The 26,242-nt window shown below is 43.7% G+C and overlaps 1 protein-coding gene across 1 annotated transcript in view; it reads right to left on the bottom strand.

Moving 5' to 3' along the window:
- Positions 1 to 729: 729 nt before the first annotated feature.
- tmem39b (transmembrane protein 39B) overlaps positions 730 to 26,242 on the bottom strand; it is a 73,477-nt gene continuing 47,964 nt past the window's right edge. The window contains exons 7-9 of the mRNA XM_072246585.1: positions 12,429 to 12,616; positions 8,875 to 8,995; positions 730 to 1,072 (exon numbers count right to left, since the gene is read on the bottom strand). Of these exons, the coding sequence (XP_072102686.1) occupies positions 836 to 1,072; positions 8,875 to 8,995; positions 12,429 to 12,616 (546 nt within the window). The 3' untranslated portion in view covers positions 730 to 835. The remainder of the gene's footprint in view (positions 1,073 to 8,874; positions 8,996 to 12,428; positions 12,617 to 26,242) is intronic.

Here is a 26,242-nt window from a genome sequence, read left to right as displayed (position 1 = left end):
ACCAGGCAGCCTCAATGTTAAAGAGTAAACAGTTGACATTTTGGGCTGAGACTGGACTGCTTACTCTTTCATCAAGACTGTTTACTCTTTTCTATAGATGCTGCCTGGCCTGCTAAGTTCCTCCAGCATTTTGAGTGTGTTGCTTTGGATTTCCAGCATCTGCAGATTTTCTTGTACTAGTGGCAGACCTCCCTATTCATGCTTTTTTTCCTCTAGCGCTGCTCAATATTGAAGGCCAGGAGGTGGTAATCATCACGTTTACTTGTATGTGGTGTCATAAAACTCCACGGTACCTGGAGTTAGTGCTGAGGACATCAAGGGGAACTCCTTTCAATATGTATACTGTCCCTTTACTCCTTTGGTGTGTTACCAAGACATACCCTGGGACTGATATGGTAAAGAGTGACTTGTGCGTAAGGTCTATGTCAGACTGTGGCCCCACCACCTCAGACATGAGCCACAAGGTGTCTGTGAAATTTGTAAGGTCATCTGTGTCGGAGTAACTATGGCTAGGTCACTGAAATGCTTTCAACTCTTGGGGGGTTCTAGTGGTCAGGTAGCATCACGGAAAGAGAGCATCACTTAATGGTACCTGACTTGAGTGGTTCTAGCATTGTGTGTGTTTACTTCAGGTTTTCCAACATCAGCAGTTTTTAAAAATTTTCATTTACCAAGGTCAATGCTGGAATCTTACAAACATCAAACATGAAAAACAATGCATAATGGCTATTTGACATATAAAAATATTTTAATGCAAGTTACATGAAAACAACAGTAACAAAAAATACAAAGCTTAATCATTTTAACAAATATTGGGGGATACGTGACAAAATATCTAGTTGACTTTACTCTCTGAATTCCCACTTGCAGAATATGAATACGCTTTTCCCAGGACTATTCTGTCTCGCAGTAGCTTAAAGAAGGCATAATAATTACTGAAGAGAATCAACGCCAGCGATACTGTTTGATGCCACTTTTCAGAACGTATTAACGAGTACAACTGATAGAGGATGACGAGTCCTTCTATAATTATAAGGATATTCAGGATCCTCAATGGTTTATTGAAGAAAAACTGCAAAGAGATAAAAACACAACAAAATTTGACAAAAAGTCAGGTGTAGAGTAAACTTCAATCATACTATAGGCTTCCATAAGACATAGGAGCAGAACTAGGCCATTCATTCCATTGAGTCTGCTCTGTTATTCCATGACAGCTGATCGATTATCCCTTTCTACACCATTCTCCTACCTTAGACCAGAAGGCACAGGAACAGAATTAGTCCATTCAGCCCACCGAGTCTGCTCCTCCGTTCCAACAAGGCTGATCCTAGATTCCACTCAACTCCATACACCTGCCTTCTCGCCATACCTTTCATGCCCTGACCAAGCAGGAAATGATCAACTTCTGCTTTAAATATATGCATGGACTTGGCCTCCACTGCAGTCTATGGCAGAGATTTCCACAGATTTACTACTCTCTGGCTAAAAAAATTCCTCCTTACCTGTTTTAAAAGGTTGCCTCTCAATTCTGAGGCTGTGCCTTCCAGTTCTGTATACCCCCACCATTGGAAACATGCGCTCCACATCCACCCTATCTAGTGGTTTCAACATTCGGTACGTTTCAATGAGATCCTCCCGCATTCTTCTAAACCCTAGCGAGTTACATCTCAGAATGAAGATATCATTTGGAAGCAGTCACTAAGAGGCCATGATTAACAATGAAAACTTGGAGTATTTGGAAATACATGATAAAACCTTGCTGACTTCACCCAAATTTACCAAGGGAAGACCTTGCCTGACATATCTGTTGGAATTCTTTGAGGATGTAACAAGGAGGTTAATCAAAAATGAGTTGGTGGACATTATTTATTTGATTTTGCAGGCGGCTTTTGGGAAGGTGCTGCACACAAAGCACGAGGCTGCTACAGAAAATAACAGCCCATGGTGCTAGAGCCAAGGTACTAGCATGGATAGAAATTTCGTTGACTGGTAGAAGGCAGAGACTGGGTATGAAGGGGTTCTTGTCAGTATGGCACCAGTGACTTTTGGAGTTCTACAGGGGCCAGTGTTAGGACTGCAACTTTTCCCTGTATACATTACATTGCAGCAAGTTTGCACGCAATACCAAGATAGCGTAGAGACAAGTAGCGAGTAACACAAGGGCAGGGAGTTTTCAGAAGGGCTTGGTCAGATTGGGAGACTGGGCAAAGAAGTGGCAGATGGAATACAGCATAAAAAAGTGTGGGATTATGCTCTTTGGTAGTACAATTATAGGTGTAGACTTTTTTTTAAAATGGGGAGAGAATTCAGAAATCAGGGCTACAAAGGGACTTGGGAGTCGTAGTTCAGGAGTATCTTAAGTTTAACTTAAACGTTAAAGTGAGAGTAAATGAAGCACATGCAATGTACCATTCATATTGAAAGGACCTGAACATTAAGCAAGGACGTAGTGTTGAGACTTTATTATGTGTTGGTCTAATCACATTTAGAATATTGTATACAATCTTTAGGCCCCATATCCAAGAAGATATTTTGAAACTGGAGAGGGTTTAGAAGATGTTTACAAGAATGATCCCAGGAATGGAGGATGTAACATATGAGGAGTGTTTGATGTCTTAAGAAATTCAGAAGAATGGGGGGGGGGGGGGAAGAGAGTGGAATTTCATTAAAACCTAAACGGTCTGGATAGGATGGATGCAGAGAGGATATTGACATTGCTAGGAGAGTTCAGATGCACAAACATAGGGTCTAAATATAGGGACATTTTTTTAAAACTGAGATGGGAAGAAATTTCTTCAGCCAGAGGGTGGTGAATCTGTGGAACTTCTTGCCACAGAGGGGTGTGTATAAGTCTTTGGGTGTATTAAGGCAGAGATTAACAAGACCAAAAGACATAAGAGCAGAATTAGGCCATTGGGCCCATCAAGTCTGCTCCACCATTCAATCATGGATGATCTAGTTTCCCTCTCACTCCCATTCTCCCGTCTTCTCCCTGCAACCTTTACTAATCAAGAACCTATCAACTGTGCCTCCGCACCCCTCTGTGGCAATGAATTGCACAGATTCACCACCCTCTGGCTAAATAAATTCCTCCTCATATCTGTTCTAAAGGGATATCCTTGTATTCTGAGGCTATGCCCTCTGGTCCTACACTCTTTCACGATTGTAAACATCCTCTGCATGTCCACTCTATCTAGGACTTTCTTGATGGGCAAAGAGGTTACAGGGAGAAAACAGGAGTATGGGGTTGTTTTAAAAAAAACAATGATTGAATGATGGAGCAGATTTGATGGGCTGAATGGCTTAATTCTGTTTATACCATCATGATTAAACCTTCCAGCATGCAACATGGACATAAAATCAACAGAAATATTGCAAGATATAATAAAAAGAAACTTAAAAACAAAAATCAAAGCATAAACTTCTAGAGGATCAGTGAGTCAAGCAGCATCAGTTCTGATTACGTTGACTATTCTTTTGCCTCCATAGATGCTGCTTACTCACTAGTTTTCTCCAACAGTTTTGTTGTTTTGCTCCAGATTCAAGTATCTACTGTCCCATGTCTCAAGAATACAACTTCGATATTAACTTTGGCCCTGTAGTTCAAAAAGGGACAGAAACACATTCACCCAATTACGATCACACCAATATCACCGGCTGACCAGATTGAGAAATATGTGAAGTTCCCTTTGACCACTACCTTCTGTCTTCTGTGACAAGCCAGCTCAGTCCACCTACCTGCCATTTCCCCATAACCCTTACTTCCTCTACTATGCAAATATCTATCCAACCCTGTCTTAGGTACATTTGCTGAGGTAGTCTCCACTGCTTCATTGGGCAGAGAATTCCACGGATTCTCTTCTCTCTGGGAAAAGCAGTTCCTCCTCATCTCCGTCCTAAATCTACTCCCCTGAATCTTGAGACTATGTCTCCTAGTTCTAGTCGTGTGCGTCTGCGTGTGCGTGTGTGTGTGATGTTGGCGGACGATGTCTTTTTCATGCCTTTACAAGACGCGGAGCGAGAGAGGGACTGTGTGGCATGACACTCCTCACACAGACATTTCCCAGTACTTTTTCCGTTTATTTTGTGAGGTCAAGTTGCGATCCCGACACTCAACCCAGCACGGATGGAAAGCGTACTTGGGAGCGGCCCCGACTGGATTTGAACCTGGGAACCTTCATTCCAGAGTCTGGCGCTGATGTCATTGCACCACCAGCCGGCCCAGGTAGAACTTATTTAAATCTTTTTTTTTGGCGTGTGCCTGTGTGCGTGCATCCAGATGATGTCTTTTTCATGGCTTTTACAAGGTGGGGGGAGAGGGAGAGGGGGGGAGAGGGAGAGAGGGGGAGGGAGAGGGGAGGGGGGAGAGGGGGAAGAGGGGAAGAGGGGGAGAGGGGGGAGAGGGGGGAGAGGGGGGGAGAGGGGGGGAGAGGGGGGGAGAGGGGGGGAGAGGGGGGGAGAGGGGGGGGAGAGGGGGGGGAGAGGGGGGGAGAGGGGGGGAGAGGGGGGGAGAGGGGGGGAGAGGGGGGGAGAGGGGGGGAGAGGGGGGGAGAGGGGGGGGAGAGGGGGGGGAGAGGGGGGGGAGAGGGGGGGAGAGGGGGGGAGAGGGGGGGAGAGGGGGGGAGAGGGGGGGAGAGGGGGGGAGAGGGGGGGAGAGGGGGGGAGAGGGGGGGAGAGGGGGGGAGGAGGGGGGAGAGAGGGGGGAGAGAGAAGAGAGAGAGACAGACTGATTGACTGAGTGGCACACCACTCCTCACACAGACATTTTTGCAGTATTTTTCCCTTTACCTTACGAGGTCGAATTGCGATCTTGACACTCAACCCAGCACAGAGGGAAAGCATACTGGGGAGCGGACCCGACTGGTTTCGAACCTGGGAACCTCCGCCAATGTCATTGCGCTACCAGCCGGCCCAGAATTTATTTAAATCTTACATCGATCCCACAACATGAGGGAGTAAAAATCTTTGCATCATGACTCCGCTGCAATGTACAGACATGTGAGTTTACAAGTCTAATAGCTTATAGGAAGAAGCTGTTCCGTAGCCTGTTGGTCTTTGCTTTAATGCTGCAGTAGCGTTTACCAGGTGGAAGTAGCTGAAACAGTTTACGGTTGGGGTGACTGGTGTCCCTGATGATCTTCCAGGCCTTCTTTCTACACCTGCTGTGATAAATATCCTCAATGGAGGAAAGTTCACATCCACAGATGCTCTGGGCTGTCCATACCACTCTCTGCAGTGCCTAGCGATCAAGGTTGGTGCAGTTCTCATATCAGGTGGTGATACAGCCAGTCAGGATGCTCTCAATGATGCCCCTGTAGAAGGACTTGAGGATTTGGGAGCGCATGCCGAACTTCTTCAGTCACCTGAGGTTGAAGAGATGTTGTTGTGCATCTTTTGCCACAAAGCTGAGAACATCGGTGATGTACATACCTAGGAACTTGAAACTATTCACCCTCAACTGCAGGCCCATTGATTGTGATCTTATCTATCCCTTTCATAATTTTACACGTTTCTATAAGATCTCCTCTCATTCTTCTGAATTCCAGTGAGTACAGTCCCACACGACTGAGTCTCTTCTCATAATCTAACCCCCCTCATCTCTGGAATCAACCTGGAGAAACTCCTCTGCACTGCCTCCAAAGCCAGTATATCCTTCCTCAAGTAAGGAGACCAGAACTGTACGCAGTACTCCAGGCGAAGCCAAACCAGTACCCTGCATAGTTGCCCTGATCTTAAATTCAATCCCTCTAGCAATGAAGGCCAACATTACATTTACCTTCTTGATAGCCTGTTGAACCTGCAAACCAACCTTTTGTGATTCATGCACATGCACTCCCAAGTCCCTCTGCAAGGCAGCATGCTGCAATTTTTTTGCCAGTTAAATAATGATCTGCTATTTCATTTTTTCAAGTCGTCACTTTTTATTGTCATTTCGACCGTAATTGCTGGTACAGTACACAGTAAAAACGAGATGTTTTTCAGGATCATGGTGCTACATGAAACAATACAAAAACTACACTGAACTACGTAAAAACAACACAAATACTACAGACCTACCCAGGACTGCATAAAGTCCACAAAACAGTGCAGGCATTACAATAAATAATAAACAAGACAATAGGCACAGTAGAGGGCAGTAGGTTGGTGTCAGTCCAGGCTCTGGGTATTGAAGAGTCTGATGGCTGGGGGGAAGAAACTGTTACATGGTCTGGTCGTGAGAGCCCAAATGCTTCGGTGCCTTTTGCCAGATGGCAGGAGGGAGAAGAGTTTGTATGAGGGGCGCGTGGGGTAAAAGTCTGTAATGCAGGAAGAGAGACCCTGATGATCTTCTCAGCTAACTTCACTATCCACTGCAGGGTCTTGCGATCCGAGATGGTGCAATTTCTGAACCAGGCAGTGATGCAGCTGCTCAGGATGCTCTCGATACATCCTCTGTAGAATGTGGTGAGGATGGGGAGTGGGAGATGGACTTTTCTCAGCCTTCGCAGAAAGTAGAGACACTGCTGGGCTTTTTTTGCTATGGAGCTGGTGTTGAGGGACCAAGTGAGATTCTCCGCCATGTGAACACCAAGAAATTTGCTGCTCTTAACGATCTCTACAGAGGAGTCGTCAATGTTCAGCGGAGAGTAGTCGCTCTGTGACCTCCTGAAGTCAACAACCATCTCTTTTGTTTTGTTCACATTCAGAGACAGGTTGTTGGCGCTGCACCAGTCCGTTAGCCGCTGCACCTCCTCTCCGTATGCTGACTCATCGTTCTTGCTGATGAGACCCACCACGGTCGTGTCATCGGCGAACTTGATGATGTGGTTCGAGCTGTGTGTTGCAGCACAGTTGTGGGTCAGCAGAGTGAACAGCAGTGGACTAGGCACACAGCCCTGCGGGACCCCATGGTTAGTGTGATAGTGTTGGAGATGCTGCTTCCAATTCAGACTGACTGAGGTCTCCCAGTCAGGAAGTCTAGGATCCAGCTGCAGAGGGAGGTGTTCAGGCCCAGTAGGCTCAGCTTTCCAATCAGTTTCTGAGGAATGATTGTGTTGAATGCTGAACTGAAGTCTATGAACAGCATACACGAGGAATTCTGCAGATGCTGGAAATTCAAGCAACACACATCAAAGTTGCTGGTGAACGCAGCAGGTCAGGCAGCATCTCTAGAAAGAGGTACAGGTGACGTTTTGGGCCGACACCCTTCGTCAGGACAAAGGGTCTCGGCCCGAAACGTCGACTGTACCTCTTCCTAGAGATGCTGCCTGGCCTGCTGCGTTCACCAGCAACTTTGATGTGTGTTTCTATGAACAGCATTATTCCTTCCAATGTGGATGACCTTGCATTTATCAACATTGTACTCTATCTGCCAGACCCTTGCCCACTCAGCTAACCTATCTATATCTCTCTGCAGACTCTGCAGTCTGCAATCACGATTTACTTATCTAATTTATTTAGAGATACCATGCGGAATAGTCTCTTCTGCCCCTACAAGCCTCACAACCCACCTATTTAACCCTAGCCTAATCATGGGACAATTTACAATGACCAATTAACCCTACTACTTAACCCGTCTTTGGACTGTGGGAGAAAACCAGAGCACCTGGAGAAAACTCACGCATTCATGGGAAGGATGTACAAACTCCCTACATATGACATTAGAAATGAACTCTGACACTCTGAACTACAATAGCATTGCACTAACTGCTGTGCTACCTTGGTGCCCCAGCACAAAGCCATGCTGGCTTTTCCTAATTAGGCCATGGTTTTCCAAATTCTCATAAATCCTAGTCCTAAGAATTCTCTCCAGTAACTTCCCTCCCAATGACATGAGACTCATTGGTTTATAGTTTCCAGGACTATCCCTGGTTCCCTTCTTGAACTATGGAACAATATTAGCTACTCGCCAGTCCTCCAGGACCTTGCCTGTGGCTAGAGGAGATGAAGATATTAGTCAAAGTCCCAGCAAGCTCTTCTCTCACTTCTCTCAATAACCTAGTGCAAGGAATGCTGTACTGTTCTATGTTCTAATCAGCATCTCCTCCAGTGACTCTGTCTACACTTCCTACTGCATCAGGAAAACAGACAACATTATCAAAGGCACTCCACCCCACCCCCACACACCAGTCATTCTCCCTTCTCCCCACTTCGATTGGACAGAAGGTACCATTGCTTGAAAATACATGCCATCAGGCTCAAGGATTGTTATGTTGCTATAAGACCCTTGAATGGATTGAAAGATCAAGAGTTTAAAGATTACCTGTTGATCTTTCAATCTTCCTCATCATGGCCCGCGCACCACCTTTTATCGAGTTGCACTGCACTTTTGTGACTGTAACATTATTTTCTGCATTCATTCATTGTTTTTCCCTTTCTACCTTGATGCACTTATCTCTGGAATGATCTGTGTGGATGGCCAACACTCAAAGCTTCTCAGTCTCATTTCAGTATATGCACAATAATAAACCAATTACATGCATAGATGTGCAATACTTGCTTGATTTTCAATTACTGAATGTCATCAATTGCAATTAGTAATCTCATTATGAATTTAGATCACTTAACATCAGGATGTATGGAATTACTGCTATGCAGAATTTGCACACTGACAGCTACTAGCCACTAATTACCATACAGCGCACAAGTCACATTTTAAACGACAATGACTTTGAGATAATGCAGTTATAAACAACTTCTTAAATACATACTTTCAAATAAATGTTAATTTAACTAAATGTTCTTCCGAGTTAGATTTAGTAGCTTTGAATTTCAGTCAATAACAATCCATATTTAAAATCCGATGTCAAGAATTCTTAAAATCAAATGATAACAAAGATAGTTATTACAATCATAAAATTTGAAAATTCCCCTGAAATGTTAAACAATACTTACATAAAATCTGAAGTGCGAAACATCTGAAGGGATTGCCACATTATAATTTCCCATGGCTTTGTATACATTCTTATTATGTTTTACTAACACTCCCTGTGGCCACATGTACTCTTCTGACCAGCTAGAAAAATATAAAAGCAATGTAATGATGGGTAGTCCTTGAAATAGTTCTTCAAAGTCAAAAATAACCACCATTCATTTCAGTGACTATTTCAAAATTAGATCTTCATTAACAATCTGCTCTATTATACATCATTATTTATTTTCATGTAAATGATTGCAAGAGAATGAATCTCAAGGTAGTATACAGTGACATATATGTACTTTGATTTTGACACAGAGCAACTCCTTTGGCCCACAATGTCTGTGCTGAATATGATGCAGAATTAAACATGATCCATATCGCTCCATTCCAGTTGTCTAACAGCCTCTTAAACACCACTTCCATTCCAGTCACCTGCAACTCTCGATGTAAAATAACTTGTACAGCACATCTCCTTAAACTTTCCCCCTTCACTTTAAATGCAAGTCTTGTAGTATTTTACATTTCTACCCTGGGAAAAACAATCTGACTGTCTACCCTGTCATATTTTTAAACATTTCTATCAGTTTGCTCCTTAGCCTCCAACAATCTAAGTGTGTTAAGCTTATAACCTCCATAGCTGGTAACATCCTGGTGAACCTCTTCTGCATCCTTTCCAAAGCTTCTGCATCCTTCCTGTAATATCATAACTATAATTGCATTATCTGTGTATTATCATTAGAATGACTTTTGGCAGATAGAATTTAATGCAGACAAGTGTGAGGTTTTGCACTTCAATAGGTCCAACAGTGAACAATATGGCACTGAGGAGTGTGGAGGAACAAAGGGATCTGGAACATAGGTACATAATTAACTGAAAGGGGCATCACAGGTAGATAGGGTCATTAAGAAAGCTTTTGGCATATTGGCCTTCATAAATTAAAGCAGTGAGTACAGGAAATGGGATGTTATGTTGAAGTTTTACAGGACATTGGTGAGGCCTAATTTGGAGTATTGTGTGCAGTTTTAGTCACCTACCTGCAGGAAAAATGTAAATAAGGTTGAAAAAGTGCAGAAAAAAAATTGCAAGGCTGTTGTGGGGACTGGAGGACTTGAGTTATAAAGAAAGATTGAACAGAATAGGACAGTGTTCTTTAGAACATAGAAGATTTGATAAAGGTGTACAAAATTATGAGGGGTATACACAGGGTAAATGCAAGCAGGCTTTTCCCACAGGTTAGGTGGGACTATAACCATATAACAATTACAGCACGGAAACAGGCCATCTCAGCCCTTCTAGTCGGTGCCGAACTCTTACCCTATCCTAGTCCCACCGACCTGCACTCAGCCCATAACCCTCCATTCTTTTCCTTGTCCATATATCTATCCAATTTAACTTTAAACGACAACATAGAACCTGCCTCAACCACTTCTGCTGGAAGCTCGTTCCACACAGCTACCACTCTCTGAGTAAAGAAGTTCCCCCTCATGTTACCCCTAAACTTTTGTCCTCTAACTCTCAACCCATGTCCTCTTGTTTGAATCTTCCCTACTCTCAATGGAAAAAGTCTAACTACGTCAACTCTATCAATCCCCCTCATAATTTTAAACACCTCTATCAAGTCCCCCCTCAACCTTCTACGATCCAAAGAATAAAGACCTAACTTGTTCAACCTTTCTCTGTAACTTAGGAGATGAAACCTAGGCAACATTTTAGTAAACCTCCTCTGTACTCTCTCAATTTTATTGACATCTTTCCTATAATTCGGTGACCAGAACTGTACACAATACTCCAGATTTGGCCTTACCAATGCCTTATACAAATTCAACATTACATCCCAACTCCTATATTCAATGTTCTGGTTAATAAAGGCCAGCATACCAAAAGCTTTCTTCACCACCCTATCCACATGAGATTCCATCTTCAGGGAACTATGCACCATTATTCCTAGGTCCCTCTGTCCTACTGCATTCTTTAATGCCCTACCATTTACCATGTATGTCCTATTTTGATTAGTTCTACCAAAATGTAGCACCTCACATTTTTCAGCATTAAACTCCATCTGCCATCTTTCAGCCCACTCTTCTAACTGGCCTAAATCTCTCTGCAAGCTTTGAAAGCCTACCTCATCATCCACAACTCCACCTACCTTAGTATCATCTGCATACTTACTAATCCAATTTATCACCCCATCATCCAGATCATTAATATATATTACAAACAACATTGGACCCAGTACAGATCCCTGAGGCACACCGCTACACACCGTCCTCCACAGTTATCCACCACTACTCTCTGGCGTCTCCCATCCAGCCACTGCTGAATCTATTTTACTACTTCCATATTAATGCCTAACGATTGAACCTTCCTAACTAACCTTCTGTGTGGAACCTTGTCAAAGGCCTTACTGAAGTCCATATAGACAACATCTACCGTTTTACCCTCGTCAACTTTCTTAGTAACCTCACCAAAAAATTCAATAAGATTCGTCAAACATGACCTTCCACGCAAAAATCCATATTGACTGTTCCTAATCAGACCCTGTCTATCCAGATAATTATATATGCCATCTCTAAGAATACTTTCCATCAATTTACCCACCACTGACGTCAAACTCACAGGCCGATAATTGCCAGGTTTACTCTTAGAACCCTTTTTAAACAATGGAACCACATGAGCAATACGCCAATCCTCAGGCACCATCTCTGTTTCTAATAACATTTGAAATATTTCAAATAGCCCCTGCTATTTCTACACTAACTTCCCTCAAGGTCCTAGGGAATATCTTGTCCGGACCCAGAGACTTATCCACTTTTATATTCCTTAAAAGTGCCAGTATTTCCTCTTCTTTAATTGTCATACTTTCCATAACTACCCTTCTTGTTTCCTTTACCTTACAAATAGAGGTTATGGGTTAAGGGTGAAAGGCAAAAAGTTTAAGGGAAACATAAGGGGAAACTTCTTCACGCAGAGGGTTGTGAGAATGTGGAATGAGCTGCCAGCACATGTGAAGCATGTGAGCTCAATTTCAATGTTTAAGAGAAATTTGGATAGGTACGTGGACAGTAGGGGTATGGAAGGCTATGGTCCTCGTGCAGGTCAATGGGAGTAGGTCGTTTAAATGGTTTCAGCGTGGACTAGATGGGCCAAAGGGCCTGTTTATGTACTGTATTTCTCTGCCTCTGTGACTCTACAAAAGCTTCAAGATGATCTTAGTTCTATAATGCCTTCCTCCAAATTTCTTGTCATATAATTTTCATTATTGTTCTCATTTAATAGAACACTTTAGAAATGTAATAAGTTCTCATTCCTATTCCACATTGTTGGAATAACTTATCAGTTTGTTTAGACATAAAACTTTCAGTTCTTATCTAAATTAGACTACGTTCATGGTTATGAAACTGCATTTTCAGATTAACACATCAAATCTGAATAAAATGCAAGAAGGTACGGCCCTAGTAAATATTCCATCAAAAAAGATACTTCATAAAAACAAGAAATGCATCACTGGATATTTTAAAAGTTACTTACGGATGCTGAAGCACATTGGAACAGAGTGTAGGATCTACTTTCTGCCAACAACCCAGGTGTGCTGCTGCCTTGTGTAACAAGTCACAATAACGTGGAGGTAAGAGACGCCTTGTTAGTATTATACATGTGCTGACCCAAACCAAGATAAAAAGCTCACACGACCACCTCTTGTCATAATATTGTGTACTCTGTTAAAAAACAAATGTATTGTGAGAAATAAAGCTACAGCTAATGAATGGCATGCAACTCCCATTCCAAACCATGGAAATTGTCCTAACAATCTATTGTTATTGCAGCGTCTTTACTTGCAAATTTATATATAACCCACTGGTTAATAAACCTTTAGATTTGTCTGCACTAACAATAGTGAAATGCAAATCCCACGAAGTCTCATGGGCTGTATTTAAACAACCAATAAGATGGATCTGGGAAAAGCTTTCACCAAGTCCCTGCTGATACACTGGTTCAGTTGGTTGAGGCAAACAGGATCCAAAATGCTGTAACCTTTATTGTTTGTTATATACTTGGATGAGAACTTAGAGTGGGTTACGACTGATAAATATGCAGACAACACAAAAGTTGGTGGAGTCTAGATGGTGAAAGTAGTTGTCCAAGAATACAGATGAGCTGAAAATTTGGTGGTCCGATGGCAGATAGGATTTAATCCAGACAAGTGCTGGTAATGTAGCTTGGAAGATCCAATTCTATTGAGACAGAAAGAGTAATGATTGGGATCTTAAAAAATTTGATGTGCAGAACCTCAGGGTCTAAGTCCATAGCACTCTAAGTAGTGATACAGGCTGGATAGGATAGGCAGTTGGTAGGTGTGCCTCCACAGTCAAAAGCACTGAACAGAAGAGTCAAATTGGTAAATTGATTCATAGGCAGTCAGAATCTTTCTTCCAGGGTAGAAGGCTCTAGAACTGGAGGGCAAGTGTTTAAGGTGAGGAGGGAGAAATTAAAAGATTTGAGGGCAAGCTTTTCCAGAGGGTGCTAAATATCTGGAACAAGCTCATGAGCCAGTAGTGGAGCTAGATACAATTACAATGTTTAAAAAGCATTTGGACATTTACTTGTATCATAATGGCATTGATGGGATACAGGGCTAATGTAGACAAACAAAATTAATGTAGAAGGGTATCATGGTTAGCATAGATAAATGGACTGTAAACTCCGATGGCTTCCCACGTGTAGTAGACTCCAATGGCTTCTAAGATTCTAATGCTGAAGAGTTCACAATAGTAGCTTAGCTGTTGACCATATGATATGATCCATCCTGACTTCTTCCTGAGATCTTCATCGTATGACACAAAGTAGGTATCACAAAATTGCTGAGCACTGGATTCATTAAAATGGTGAGGGATTAGATAACATCTCAGCTACAGTAATGAGATCAGTGCTCCAGGACTACCTGGAAACTAGGCAAACTGTTCCAGTACAGTTACCAGAGTGACCATGTGGAAAATTACCCAGATGTGTAGTGTCTACATTAAGCAGGACAAATCGAATCCACTACTTAGTGTTTACTCTTAATCATCAGCAAAGCGATGGAATATGCTATTGATAGCGTTGTCCACTCACACTTACGAATAACCAGATCACCAGCTCCAAACCTTATCAAAGCCTTAGTCTAATCAGGGACTGAAAGCAATGCATTCCAGACACAAGGTCAGTGGATACCCTTGACAACAAGGCATCATTTGCCCAAACAATTTTGTAATCAATCTACCAGGTCGGTTTGGTTCTCATGCATGTTACTCGTCTGGATCACTGCATCAAACAGACTTCATCTAATGCCATACCAAAGTCCATGCAGACAACATCCACTAATCTTCTTTCATCAATCATATTCCTTATCTCTTCAAAAATGTGGAGTCATGACGCTTTATCATACCCCTGGATTTTGCATCCATGATGAGGAGGACAGAGGAATAGGAAGCTGACAGATCCCTCAAAGCTGCTGTGCAAGTTGATAGGCTGGGCTTAGAAGACAGAGTGAAGGAGTGTTATTCTAACTGCAGATCTGTGACCAGCGATGTCAGCGATCAGTCAGGGAGCTTGTACTTATAAATGAGTTGGGGCAAAAAAATGTAGATGGGCTAATTAATAAGTTTGCAGATGACACAGAAATCGGTGGAGCTGTGGATAGTGAAGGTGAACACAGCAGGATGTACATCAGTTGCAGATATAAGTGGAGAAAAGGCAGGAGTCCCAGGAACAGAAAAGGCTACAGCAAGTGGTGGATACAGCCAAGTCCATCACAGGCAAAGCCCTCCTCAACATTGAGTGCATTTACATGGAACTCTGCCACAAGAAGGCAGTATCCATCAAAGATCCCACCGCCCAGGTCACGCCATCCAAGTCATTTATAAAAATTACAAAGAGCAGGGATCCCAGAACAAATCCTTACAGAACATTACTGGTTACCAACCACAAGGCAGAAAATACTCCATCTAATACCACCCTCTGATTCTGCGGACATGCCAATTCTGAATGGAAGTTTTCTGGATCACGTTTCTTGAATTTCAGAATACTATGGGGAACCTTGTCAAATGCTTTACTAAAGTCCAAACCTACCGCTCTACTGCTCTGCCTTCAGCAATATGTTTTGTATAGAATATAATCAGGCTTACGAAGCATGATGTGCTCTTCACAAAGCTATATTGATCATAGAACATAGAAAACTACAGCACATTACAGGCCCTTCAGCCCACAATGTTGTGCCAACCATGTAACCTACTCTAGAAACTGCCTAGAATTTCCCTACCGCATAGCCCTCTATTTCTCTAAGCTCCATGTACCTATCTAAGAGTATCTTAAAAGAACCCATTGTATCCACTTCTACCACAGTCACTGGAAGCACATTCCATGCACCCACCACTCTGTGTAAAAAATTTACCTCTGACCTTCCCCTTGAACCTACTTCCAAGAACCTTGAAACTATATCCCCTTAAGTTAGCCATTTCAGCTCTGGGAAAAAGCCTCTGGCTATCCACACGATCAATGCCTCTCATCATCTTATACACCTCTCATCCTCTGATGCTCCAAGGAGAAAAGGCCAAGTTCACGCAACCTGTTCTCATAAAGCATGCTTTCCAATACAGGCAACATCCTTGTAAATCTCCACATCCACATCCTTCCTGTAGTGAGGTGACCAGAAATGAACACAGTACTCCAAGTGGGGTCTAACTGAGGTCTTATTATAGCTTTAACATTACCTCATGGCTCTTGAACTCAATCCCACAGTTGATGAAGGCCATCACACCATACCCCTTCATAACAACAGTCAACCTGCGCAGCAGTTTTGAGTGTCCTACAGACACGGACCCCAAGATCTCTCTGATCCTCCATACTGCAGAGTCTTACCATTAATACTACACTCTGTCTTCAAATTTAACCTACCAAATGAACCACTTCACATTTATCTCCATATGCCACTTCTCAGCCCAGTTCTGCGTTCTATTGACACCTCACTGTAACCCCTGACAATCCTCCAGATTATCCACAACACCCCCAACTTTTGTGTCATCAGCAAACTTACTAACCCACCCTCTGCTTCCTCATCTGACTAGCCCTAATCAGACTATACTTCTCCAAATGTTCATAAGTACTCAAAGAATCCTCTCCAATAGTTTGCCCACCACTACCATGCCATAAAATTCACTGGTCTATAATTTCCTATTACCTTTCTTGAACAAATGAATAACATTTGCCACTCTTCAATCATCTACCACTGCTCCTGTGGGTAGTGAGGATGCAAAGATCATCACTATAATTCATTAATCTCTTCCCTTGTCTTAATACTTTTGAAACCAGGACATCCTGGTTTCAGTCGAAGCAAACAGCTGAAGAAGGGAGTGGAAGAATTCGAGTAGAAAAAGTCATTTTTTTTTCTTAAACACTGCTCAGGGAGAAGGGTCTGCACTGCGCAGGCACGTGACATAACGCGCCAAGGTTTAAAAAGAGAAAATTACAACGGTTCTTGTTTCAGTCGAAGCAAGCAGCTGAAGAAGGGAGTGGAAGAATTCGGGTAGAAAAAAATTGTTTTTTTTTTCTTAAACACTGCTCGGGGAGAAGGGTCTGCACTGCGCAGGTGCGTGACGTAGCGCGCCAAGGTTTAGAAGCAGACCACCATATACAGCGGCCATCGTCGGAGTGGACTGAGTCAGAGTGGGACGGCTTTGGCTCAACAGGCTTCGGCGAGAACAGGCAGAGGCCAGGGTAGGTTCCGGTAAGTTTTTTATTCAGATTGTCTAGCGTAGAGAGAATGCCAGGCAGGATGTTGGAATGCTCCTCTTGCAGGATGTGGGAAGTCAGGGAGCCCTCCGGTGTCCCTGACAACGACACCTGCAAGAAGTGCATCCAGCTGCAGCTCCTAACAAACCGCGTTAGGGAACTGGAGCAGGAGCTGGATGACCTGCGGATCATTCGGGAGAATGAGGAGATTATAGATAGTAGCTACAGGGAGGTAGTTACGCCAAAGGAGCTGAGGACAGGAAATTGGGTCACTGTCAGGCGAGGGAAGAGGAAAGGGCAGGCAGAGCAGGGTTCCCCTGTGGCCATCCCCCTCAACAACAAGTATACCGCATTGGACACTGTTGGAGGGGATGACTTACCTGGGACAAGCTGCAGTAGCTGGATCTCTGGCACTGAGTCTGGCTCTGCAGTGCAGAAGGGAGGGGGGAAAAGAGGAGAGCGGTAGTGATAGGGGACTCGATAGTTAGAGGTGCATATATGAGGTTCAGTGGTCCTGACAGAGAATCCAGGATGGTTTGTTGCCTCCCAGGTGCCAGGGTCAAGGATGTCTCTGATCGATTGCATGACATTCTGAAGTGGGAGGGTGATCAGCCATATATCGTGGTGCACATCGGTACCAATCACATAGCAAGGAAGAGTGAGGAGGTCCTGGAGAGTGAGTATAGAGAGCTTGGTAGGAAGTTGAAAAGCAGGACCTCGAGGGTGGTAATCTCAGGATTGCTACCTGTGCTACATGCCTGTGAGGGTAGGAATAGGATGCTCTGGAGGATGAACAAGTGGCTGAGGAACTGGTGTAGGGGGCAGGGTTTCAGATTTCAGGATAATTGGGACCTCTTCTGGGGCAGGTGGGACCTGTACAAGAGAGACGGGTTACACTTGAACTGCAGGTGGACCAATATCCTTTCAGGGAGGTTTGTTAATGCTATTGGGGAGGCTTTAAACTAGATTTGCAGGGGGATGGGAACCAGAGTGCCAGAGCTGACAGTGTGGCTGGGGTGAAAATAAATGATGTTAAAAGTTCAAGCAAATCCGCTAATAGAAAGGTTGTGAGTGGTGCTAAAAATCTTCTGAGGTGTATATATTTCAATGCTAGGAGTATTGCGGGGAAGGTGGATGAGTTGAGGGTGTGGATTGACATGTGGAATTTTGACGTTATAGCAATTAGTGAAACTTGGCTACAGGAGGGGCAGGACTGGCAGCTTAATATTCCAGGTTTCGGATGTTTCAGATGTGATCGAGGCAGAGGAATGAAAGGTGGGGGAGTAGCATTGCTTGTTAGGGAAAATATTACAGCAGTGCTCAGGCTGCACAGATTAGCGGGCTTGTCTACTGAGTCCTTATGGGTGGAGCTGTGAAACAGGAAAGGTATGGCCACATTAGTGGGATTGTATTACAGACCACCCAATAGTCAACGAGAATTGGAAGAGCAAATCTGCAGAGAGATAGCAGGCAACTGCAGGAAACATAAAGTTGTGGTGGTAGGGGATTTTAATTTTCCATATATTGATTGGGACTCCCATACTGTTAGGGGTCTAGATGGTTTAGAGTTTGTAAAATGTGTTCAGGAAAGTTTTCTAAATCAATATATAGAGGGACCAACTAGAGGGGATGCAATATTGGATCTCCTGTTAGGAAACGACTTAGGACAAGTGACAGAAGTCTGTGTAGGGGAACACTTTGGTTCCAGTGATCATAACTCCATTAGTTTCAACTTGATCATGGACAAGGATAGATCTGGTCCTAGGGTTGAGGTTCTTAACTGGAAAAAGGCCAAATTTGAAGAAATGAGAAAGGATCTAAAAAGCGTGGATTGGGACAGGTTGTTCTCTGGCAAGGATGTGATCGGTAGGTGGGAAGCCTTCAAAGGAGAAATTTCGAGAGTGAAGAATTTGTATGTTCCTGTCAGGATTAAAGGCAAAGTGAATAGGAATAAGGAACCTTGGTTCTCAAGGGATATTGCAACTCTGATAAAGAAGAAGAGGGAGTTGTATGACATGTATAGGAAGCAGGGAGTAAATAAGGTGCTTGAGGAGTATAAAAAGTGCAAGAAAATACTTAAGAAAGAAATCAGGAGGGCTAAAAGAAGACATGAGGTTGCCTTGGCAGTCAAAGTGAAGGATAATCCAATGAGCTTTTACAGGTATATTAAGAGCAAAAGGATTGTAAGGGATAAAATTGGTCCTCTTGAAGATCAGAGTGGTCGGCTATGTGCGGAACCAAAGGAAATGGGGGAGATCTTAAATTGGTTTTTTGCGTCTGTATTTACTAAGGAAACTGGCATGAAGTCTATGGAATTAAGGGAAACAAGTAGTGAGATCATGGAAACTGTACAGATCGAAAAGGAGGAGGTCCTTGCTGTCTTGAGGAAAATTAAAGTGGATAAATTCCCGGGACCTGACAGGGTGTTCCCTCGGACCTTGAAGGAGACTAGTGTTGAAATTGCAGGGGCCCTGGCAGAAATATTTAAAATGTCACTGTCTACAGGTGAGGTGCCGGAGGATTGGAGAGTGGCTCATGTTGTTCCATTGTTTAAAAAAGGATCGAAAAGTAATCCGGGAAATTATAGGCCAGTAAGTTTAACGTCGGTAGTAGGTAAGTTATTGGAGGGAGTACTAAGAGACAGAATCTACAAGCATTTGGATAGACAGGGACTTATTAGGGAGAGTCAAAATGGCTTTGTGCGTGGTAGGTCATGTTTGACCAATCTATTGGGAGTTTTTCGAGGAGGTTACCAGGAAAGTGGATGAAGGGAAGGCAAGTGGATATTGTCTACATGGACTTTAGTAAGGCCTTTGACAAGGTCCTGCGTGGGAGGTTAGTTAGGAAAATTCAGCTGCTAGGTATACATGGAGAGGTGGTAAATCGGATTACACATTGGCTCAACGGAAGAAGCCAAAGAGTGGTAGTAGAGAATTGCTTCTCCGAGTGGAGGCCTGTGAATAGTGGTGTGCCACAGGGATCAGTGCTGGGTCCATTGTTATTTGTCATCTATATCAATGATCTGGATGATAATGTGGTAAATTGGATCAGCAAATTTGCTGAAGATACAAAGATTGGAGGTGTAGTAGACAGTGAGGAAGGCTTTCAGAGCCTGCAGAGGGACTTGGACCAGCTGGAAAAATGGGCTGAAAAATGGCAGATGGAGTTTAATACAGACAAGTGTGAGGTATTGCACGTTGGAAGGACAAACCAAAGTAGAACATACAGGGTTAATGGTAAGGCACTGAGGAGTGCAGTAGAACAGAGGAATCTGGGAATACAGATACAAAATTCCCTAAAAGTGGCGTCACAGGTAGATAGGGTTGTAAAGAGAACTTTTGGTGCATTGGCCTTTGATGGAACGTTATGATGAGGTTGTATAAGGCATTGGTGAGGCCGAATCTGGAGTATTGTGTTCAGTTTTGGTCACCAAATTACAGGAAGGATATAAATAAGGTTGAAAGAGTGCAGAGAAGGTTTACAAGGATGTTCCGGAACTTGAGAAACTCAGTTACAGAGAAAGGTTGAATAGGTTAGGACTTTATTCTCTGGAGCGTAGAAGAATGAGGGGAGATTTGATAGAAGTATATAAAACTATGATGGGTATAGATAGAGTGAATGCAAGCAGGCTTTTTCCACTGAGGCAAGGGGAGAAAAAAACCAGAGGACATGAGTTAAGGGTGAGGGGGGAAAAGTTTAAAGGGAACATTAAGGGGGGCTTCTTCACACAGAGAGTGGTGGGAGTATGGAATGAGCTGCCAGACGAGGTGGTAAATGCGGGTTCTTTTTTAACATTTAAGAATAAATTGGACAGATACATGGATGGGAGGTGTATGGAGGGATATGGTCCATGTGCAGGTCAGTGGGACTAGGCAGAAAATGGTTCAGCACAGCCAAGAAGGGCCAAAAGGCCTGTTTCTGTGCTGTAGTTTCTATGGTTTCTATCCTTTCATAATGTTGACATATTCCAGCATAACAGACTATTCTATGCAGACCTCGCAATCATTAAGAACTTTCTCATTGGTGAATACTGAAGCAAAGTATTCATTAGGGACTTCAGTTCTAGTCATAATCCTGTTCTTCATGTATGTGTGCAAAGCTTTGTGGTTTTTCATCCTACTCGCCAAAGCCTGCTCATGTCCACTTCTAGCTCTCTTGTCCATTCTTACCCTCTAGAGCCCTGTCTGATCCTTGCTTCTTAAACCTTAAGCGCCTTTCTTGCTCTTGACTAGATTTTGCACATCTCTTTTCAACCATAGTTCTATCATCTAACCATCCTTTCCGTCTCAATACGACAGACCTCTACAGAACCCATGCAACAGCTCCCTCAACAACCTCCACATTTCAGTTGTTGTCAGTATTATTTTTATTTGCAGAGTTTGCCTTCTTTTGCATCTTCATTGTTCCTCAATGTTCATCTGCTCGTGTATAGCTTTTTTGTAAAATTCTATTGTATTTCTTTTGACCTGTAAATACCCAATCCTCAAGGTAGCATATGGGTGACATATACGTACTTTGAACTAATCCACATGAGTGAGAGGTATTGCACACTGGGAGGACAAACGCAAAGGGGAAAATACCCTGCAAATGTCTGGACCCTTCCGATCATTGATATACAGGGAGCAATAGACTTGTGTTGGGTTCCAAATTCATAACTCACTGAAAGTGACAACACAAGTGGATAGGGTGGTGAAGGCGGCAAGTGGCACGCTTCTTTTCATCACTGGGATTGGTTGGTATAAGAGTCAGGAAGTTATATTGCAGCTATATTAAAACTTTGGTTAGGTTCCACATTAAATAAACTCATACAGCATGGAAATGAGCACTTTGGCTGAAATGATCTATGCCAATCAAGATGGCCCATCCAAGCTTGGCCCATTTACCAGTGTTTGGTCCTTAACCTTTTAACTTTTCAATCCACGAATCTGTTCAATTGTACCTGCCTCAACCACTTCCCTCTAGCAGCTCATTCTACATAGATAACACCTATAATGAAAAAAAATTGTCGCTTAAGTTCCTTTTATATCTTTTCCCTCTCACCTATAACCTATGCCCTCTAGTTCTAGTTCTGGGGAAAAAGGCAGAACACATTCACCCTATTTATGCTCCTCATGACTTTATACAACTTTACAACTTCACCTCTCAGTCTCCATAAGATATAGGAGCAGAATTAGGCCATTCGAAACATTGAGTCTGCTCAACCATTCAGTCAAGGCTGATTTATTTTCCCGTCAACCCATTCTCCTGCCTTCTCTCCATAACCATTGATGCCTTTACTAATCAAGAATGTATCAATCTCCACTTTAAATATATCCAATGCAGAGCACCCCTGTAGCCATTCCCCTGAATAATAAGTTTACCGTCCTGGATACTGTTGGCAGGGACGACCGACCAGGTGTGAGCCACGGCGGCAGGGCCTCCGGCACTGAGTCTGACCTGGTGGTGCAGAAGGGTGGGACGGAGAAGAAGAGAGCTGTCGTCATTGGAGACTCTATAGTCAGGGGAGCAGACAGGAGATTTTGTGGACGTGAGAAGGACACCCACATGGTTTGTTGCTTCCTGGGTGCCAGGGTCCGGGATGTCTCTGACCGGGTGCACGACATCCTGCTACGAGAGGGAAAGCAACCAGAAGTCATGATACATGTTGGGACCAACGACATAGGCAGGAAGAGGGATGAGGTCCTGAAGTGTGAGTTTCGGGAATTAGGCAGAAGGCTGAAGAACAGGACCTCAAGGGTGGCATTCTCAGGATTGCTGCCAGTGCTACGTGACAGTGATGATAAGAATTGGAGGAGATGGCAGTTGAATGCGTGCCTGAGGAGTTGGTGCAGGGAGAAGAGTTTTAGATTTTTAGATCATTGGGATCTCTTCTGGGGAAGGTGAGACCTGTACAGATTGGATAGGTTGCACCTGAACTCGAGGGGGAAAAATATCCTTGCAGGTAGGTTTGCTAGCATGGTTCAGGAGGGTTTAAACTAATTTGTGAGGGGGATGGGACCCAAACCGATAGAGCAGTGAAAGAAGTGCATGGAGTAAAGCCAGATCTAACATACAGAGAGGCTTTGAGGAAAGAGAAACAGAATAAACGGTGTAAAGACAGTAAGGTAGAAGGGCTGAAATGTGTGTACCTCAATGCAAGAAGCATCAGGAACAAAAGTGATGAACTGAGGACTTGGATACATACATGGAATTATGATGTAGTGGCCATTACAGAGACTTGGTTGGCACCAGGGCAGGAATGGATTCTCAATATTCCTGGATTTCAGTGCTTTGAAAGGGATAGAGAGGGCAGAAAAAGGGGAGGAGGGGTGGTATTACTGGTCAGGGATACTATTACGGCTACAGAAAGGGTGGGTAATGTAGCAGGATCCTCTTTTGAGTCACTATGGGTGGAAGTCAGGAACAGGAAGGGAGCAGTTACTCTATTGGGGGTATCCTATAGGACCCCTGGTAGCAGCAGAGATACAGAGGAGCAGATTTTGGAAAGGTGCAAAAATAACAGAGTTGTTATCATGGGTGACTTTAACTTCCCTAATATTGATTGGCACCTGATTAGTTCCAAGGGTTTAGATGGAGCAGAGTTTGTTAAGTGTGTCCAGGACGGATTCCTGTCACAGTATATGGACAGGCCGACCAGGGGGAATGCCAAACTAGATCTAGTACTAGGTAATGAACCGGGTCAGGTCACAGATCTCTCAGTGGGTGAGCGTCTGGGGGACAGTGACCACCGCTCCCTGGCCTTTAGCATTATCATGGAAAAGGATAGAACCAGAGAGGACAGGAAAATTTTTAATTGGAGAAGGGCAAATTATGAGACTATAAGGCTAGAACTTGCGGGTGTGAATTGGGATGATGTTTTTGCAGGGAAATGTACTATGGACATGTGCTTGATGTTTAGAGATCTCTTGCGGGATGTTAGGGATAAATTTGTCCCAGTGGGGAAGATAAAGAATGGTAGGGTGAAGGAACCATGGGTGACATGTGAGGTGGAAAATCTAGTCAGGTGGAAGAAGGCAGCATAATTGAGGTTTAGGAAGCAAGGATCAGATGGGTCTATTGAGGAATATAGGGAAGCATTAAAGGAGCTTAAGAAGGGGCTGAGAAGAGCAAGAAGGGGGCATGAGAAGGCCTTGGCGACTAGGGTAAAGGAAAACCCCAAGGCATTCTTCAATTATGTGAAGAACAAAAGGATGACAGGAGTGAAGGTAGGACCGATTAGAGATAAAGGTAGGAAGATGTGCCTGGAGGCTGTGGAAGTGAGCGAGGTCCTCAATGAATACTTCTCTTCGGTATTCACCAATGAGAGAGAACTTGATGATGGTGAGGACAATATGAGTGAGGTTGATGTTCTGGAGCATGTTGATATTAAGGGAGAGGGGGTGTTGGAGTTGTTAAAATACATTAGGACAGATAAGTCCCCGGGGCCTGACAGAATATTCCCCAGGCTGCTCCACAAGGCAAGAGAAAAGATTGCTGAGCTTCTGGCTAGGATCTTTATGTCCTCGTTGTCCACGGGAATGGTACCGGAGGATTGGAGGGAGGCGAATGTTGTCCCCTTGTTCAAAAAAGGTAGTAGGGATAGTCCGGGTAATTATAGACCAGTGAGCCTTACGCCTGTGGTGGGAAAGCTGTTGGAAAAGATTCTTAGAGATAGGATCTATGGACATTTAGAGAATTATGGTCTGATCAGGGACAGTTAGCATGGCTTTGTGAAGGGCAGATCGTGTCTAACAAGCCTGATAGAGTTCTTTGAGGAGGTGACCGGGCATATAGATGAGGGCAGTGCAGTGGATGTGATCTATATGGATTTTAGTAAGGCATTTGACAAGGTTCCACACGGTAGGCTTATTCAGAAAGTTAGAAGGCATGGGATCCAGGGAAGTTTGGCCAGGTGGATTCAGAATTCAGAATTGGCTTGCCTGCAGAAGGCAGAGGGTGGTGGTGGAGGGAGTACATTCAGATTGGAGGATTGTGACTAGTGGTGTCCCACAAGGATCTGTTCTGGGACTTCTACTTTTCGTGATTTTTATTAACAACCTGGATGTGGGGGTAGAAGGGTGGGTTGGCAAGTTTGCAGATGACACAAAGGTTGGTGGTGCTGTAGATAGTGTAGAGGATTGTCAAAGATTGCAGAGAGACATTGATAGGATACAGAAGTGGGCTGAGAAGTGGCAGATGGAGTTCAACCCGGAGAAGTGTGAGGTGGTACACTTTGGAAGGACAAACTCCAAGGTAGAGTACAAAGTAAATGGCAGGATACTTGGTAGTGTGGAGGAGCAGAGGGATCTGGGGGTACATGTACACAGATCCCTGAAAGTTGCCTCACAGGTGGATTGGGTAGTTAAGGAAGCTTATGGGGTGTTAGCTTTCATAAATCGAGGGATAGAGTTTAAGAGTCGCAATGTAATGATGCAGCTCTATAAAACTCTGGTTAGGCCACACTTGAAGTACCGTGTCCAGTTCTGGTCACCTCACTATAGGATGGATGTGGAAGCATTGGAAAGGGTACAAAGGAGATTTATCAGGATGCTGCATGGTTTAGAAAGTATGCATTATGATCAGAGATTAAGGGAGCTAGGGCCTTACTCTTTGGAAAGAAGGAGGATGAGAGGAGACATGATAGAGGTGTACAAGATAATAAGAGGAATAGATAGAGTGGATAGCCAGCGCCTCTTCCCCAGGGCACCACTGCTCAATACAAGAGGACATGGCTTTAAGGTAAGGGGTGGGAAGTTCAAGGGGGATATTAGAGGAAGGTTTTTTACTCAGAGAGTGGTTGGTGCGTGGAATGCACTGCCTGAGTCAGTGGTGGAGGCAGATACAGTAGTGAAGTTTAAGAGACTATTAGACAGGTATATGGAGGAATTTAAGGTGGGGGCTTATATGGGAGGCAGGGTTTGAGGGTCGGCACAACGTTGTGGGCTGAAGGGCCTGTACTGTGCTGTACTATTCTATGTTCTATGATTTGGCCTCCCAGTCATCTGTGGCAATGAATTCCAGAGATTCACCATCTTCTGGTTAAGTAAATTCCTACCCAGCTCTTTTCTAAAGGGACATCCTTGAAGCTGTGCTCTCTGGTCCTAGACCCTTCCACTACTGGAAACATCCCATTCCCATCCACTATCTAACCTTTCAATATTTGCTGTTTCGATGAGATTTCTCCCCCCACCCCATTCTTCTGAACTCCAGTGAGTACAGATCCAGATCAATCAAACATTCCTCATTTTTTAACCCTTCATTTCTAGGATCATTCTCGTAAACCTCCTCTGGACCATCCCCTCTCCAATGGCAGCATATCCTTTCTTGGATATGGGGTTCAAAACTGTTCACAATACCTCAAATATAGTCTGACCAATGCCAAAGAAAACTTCAGCATTACATCCTTGCTTTTATACTCTAGTCCTGTTGAAATGAATGCTAACATTGCATTTGCCTTCCTTATCACTGACTCAACTTGCAAATTAACCTTTAGGTAAATCCTGACGAGGACTCTATAGTTCCATTGGCACCTCTTATTTCTTAACTTGCTCCCTATTTAGAAAATAGTCTACACCTTTCTTTCTTCTAACAATGTGTTT

Source organism: Mobula birostris, chromosome 29 (genome assembly GCF_030028105.1).
Source record: "Mobula birostris isolate sMobBir1 chromosome 29, sMobBir1.hap1, whole genome shotgun sequence".
Classification (NCBI taxonomy): Eukaryota; Metazoa; Chordata; class Chondrichthyes; order Myliobatiformes; family Myliobatidae; genus Mobula; species Mobula birostris.
Note: the sequence above shows the minus strand (reverse complement) of the source record. Positions and strands in the feature narration are given on the sequence as shown.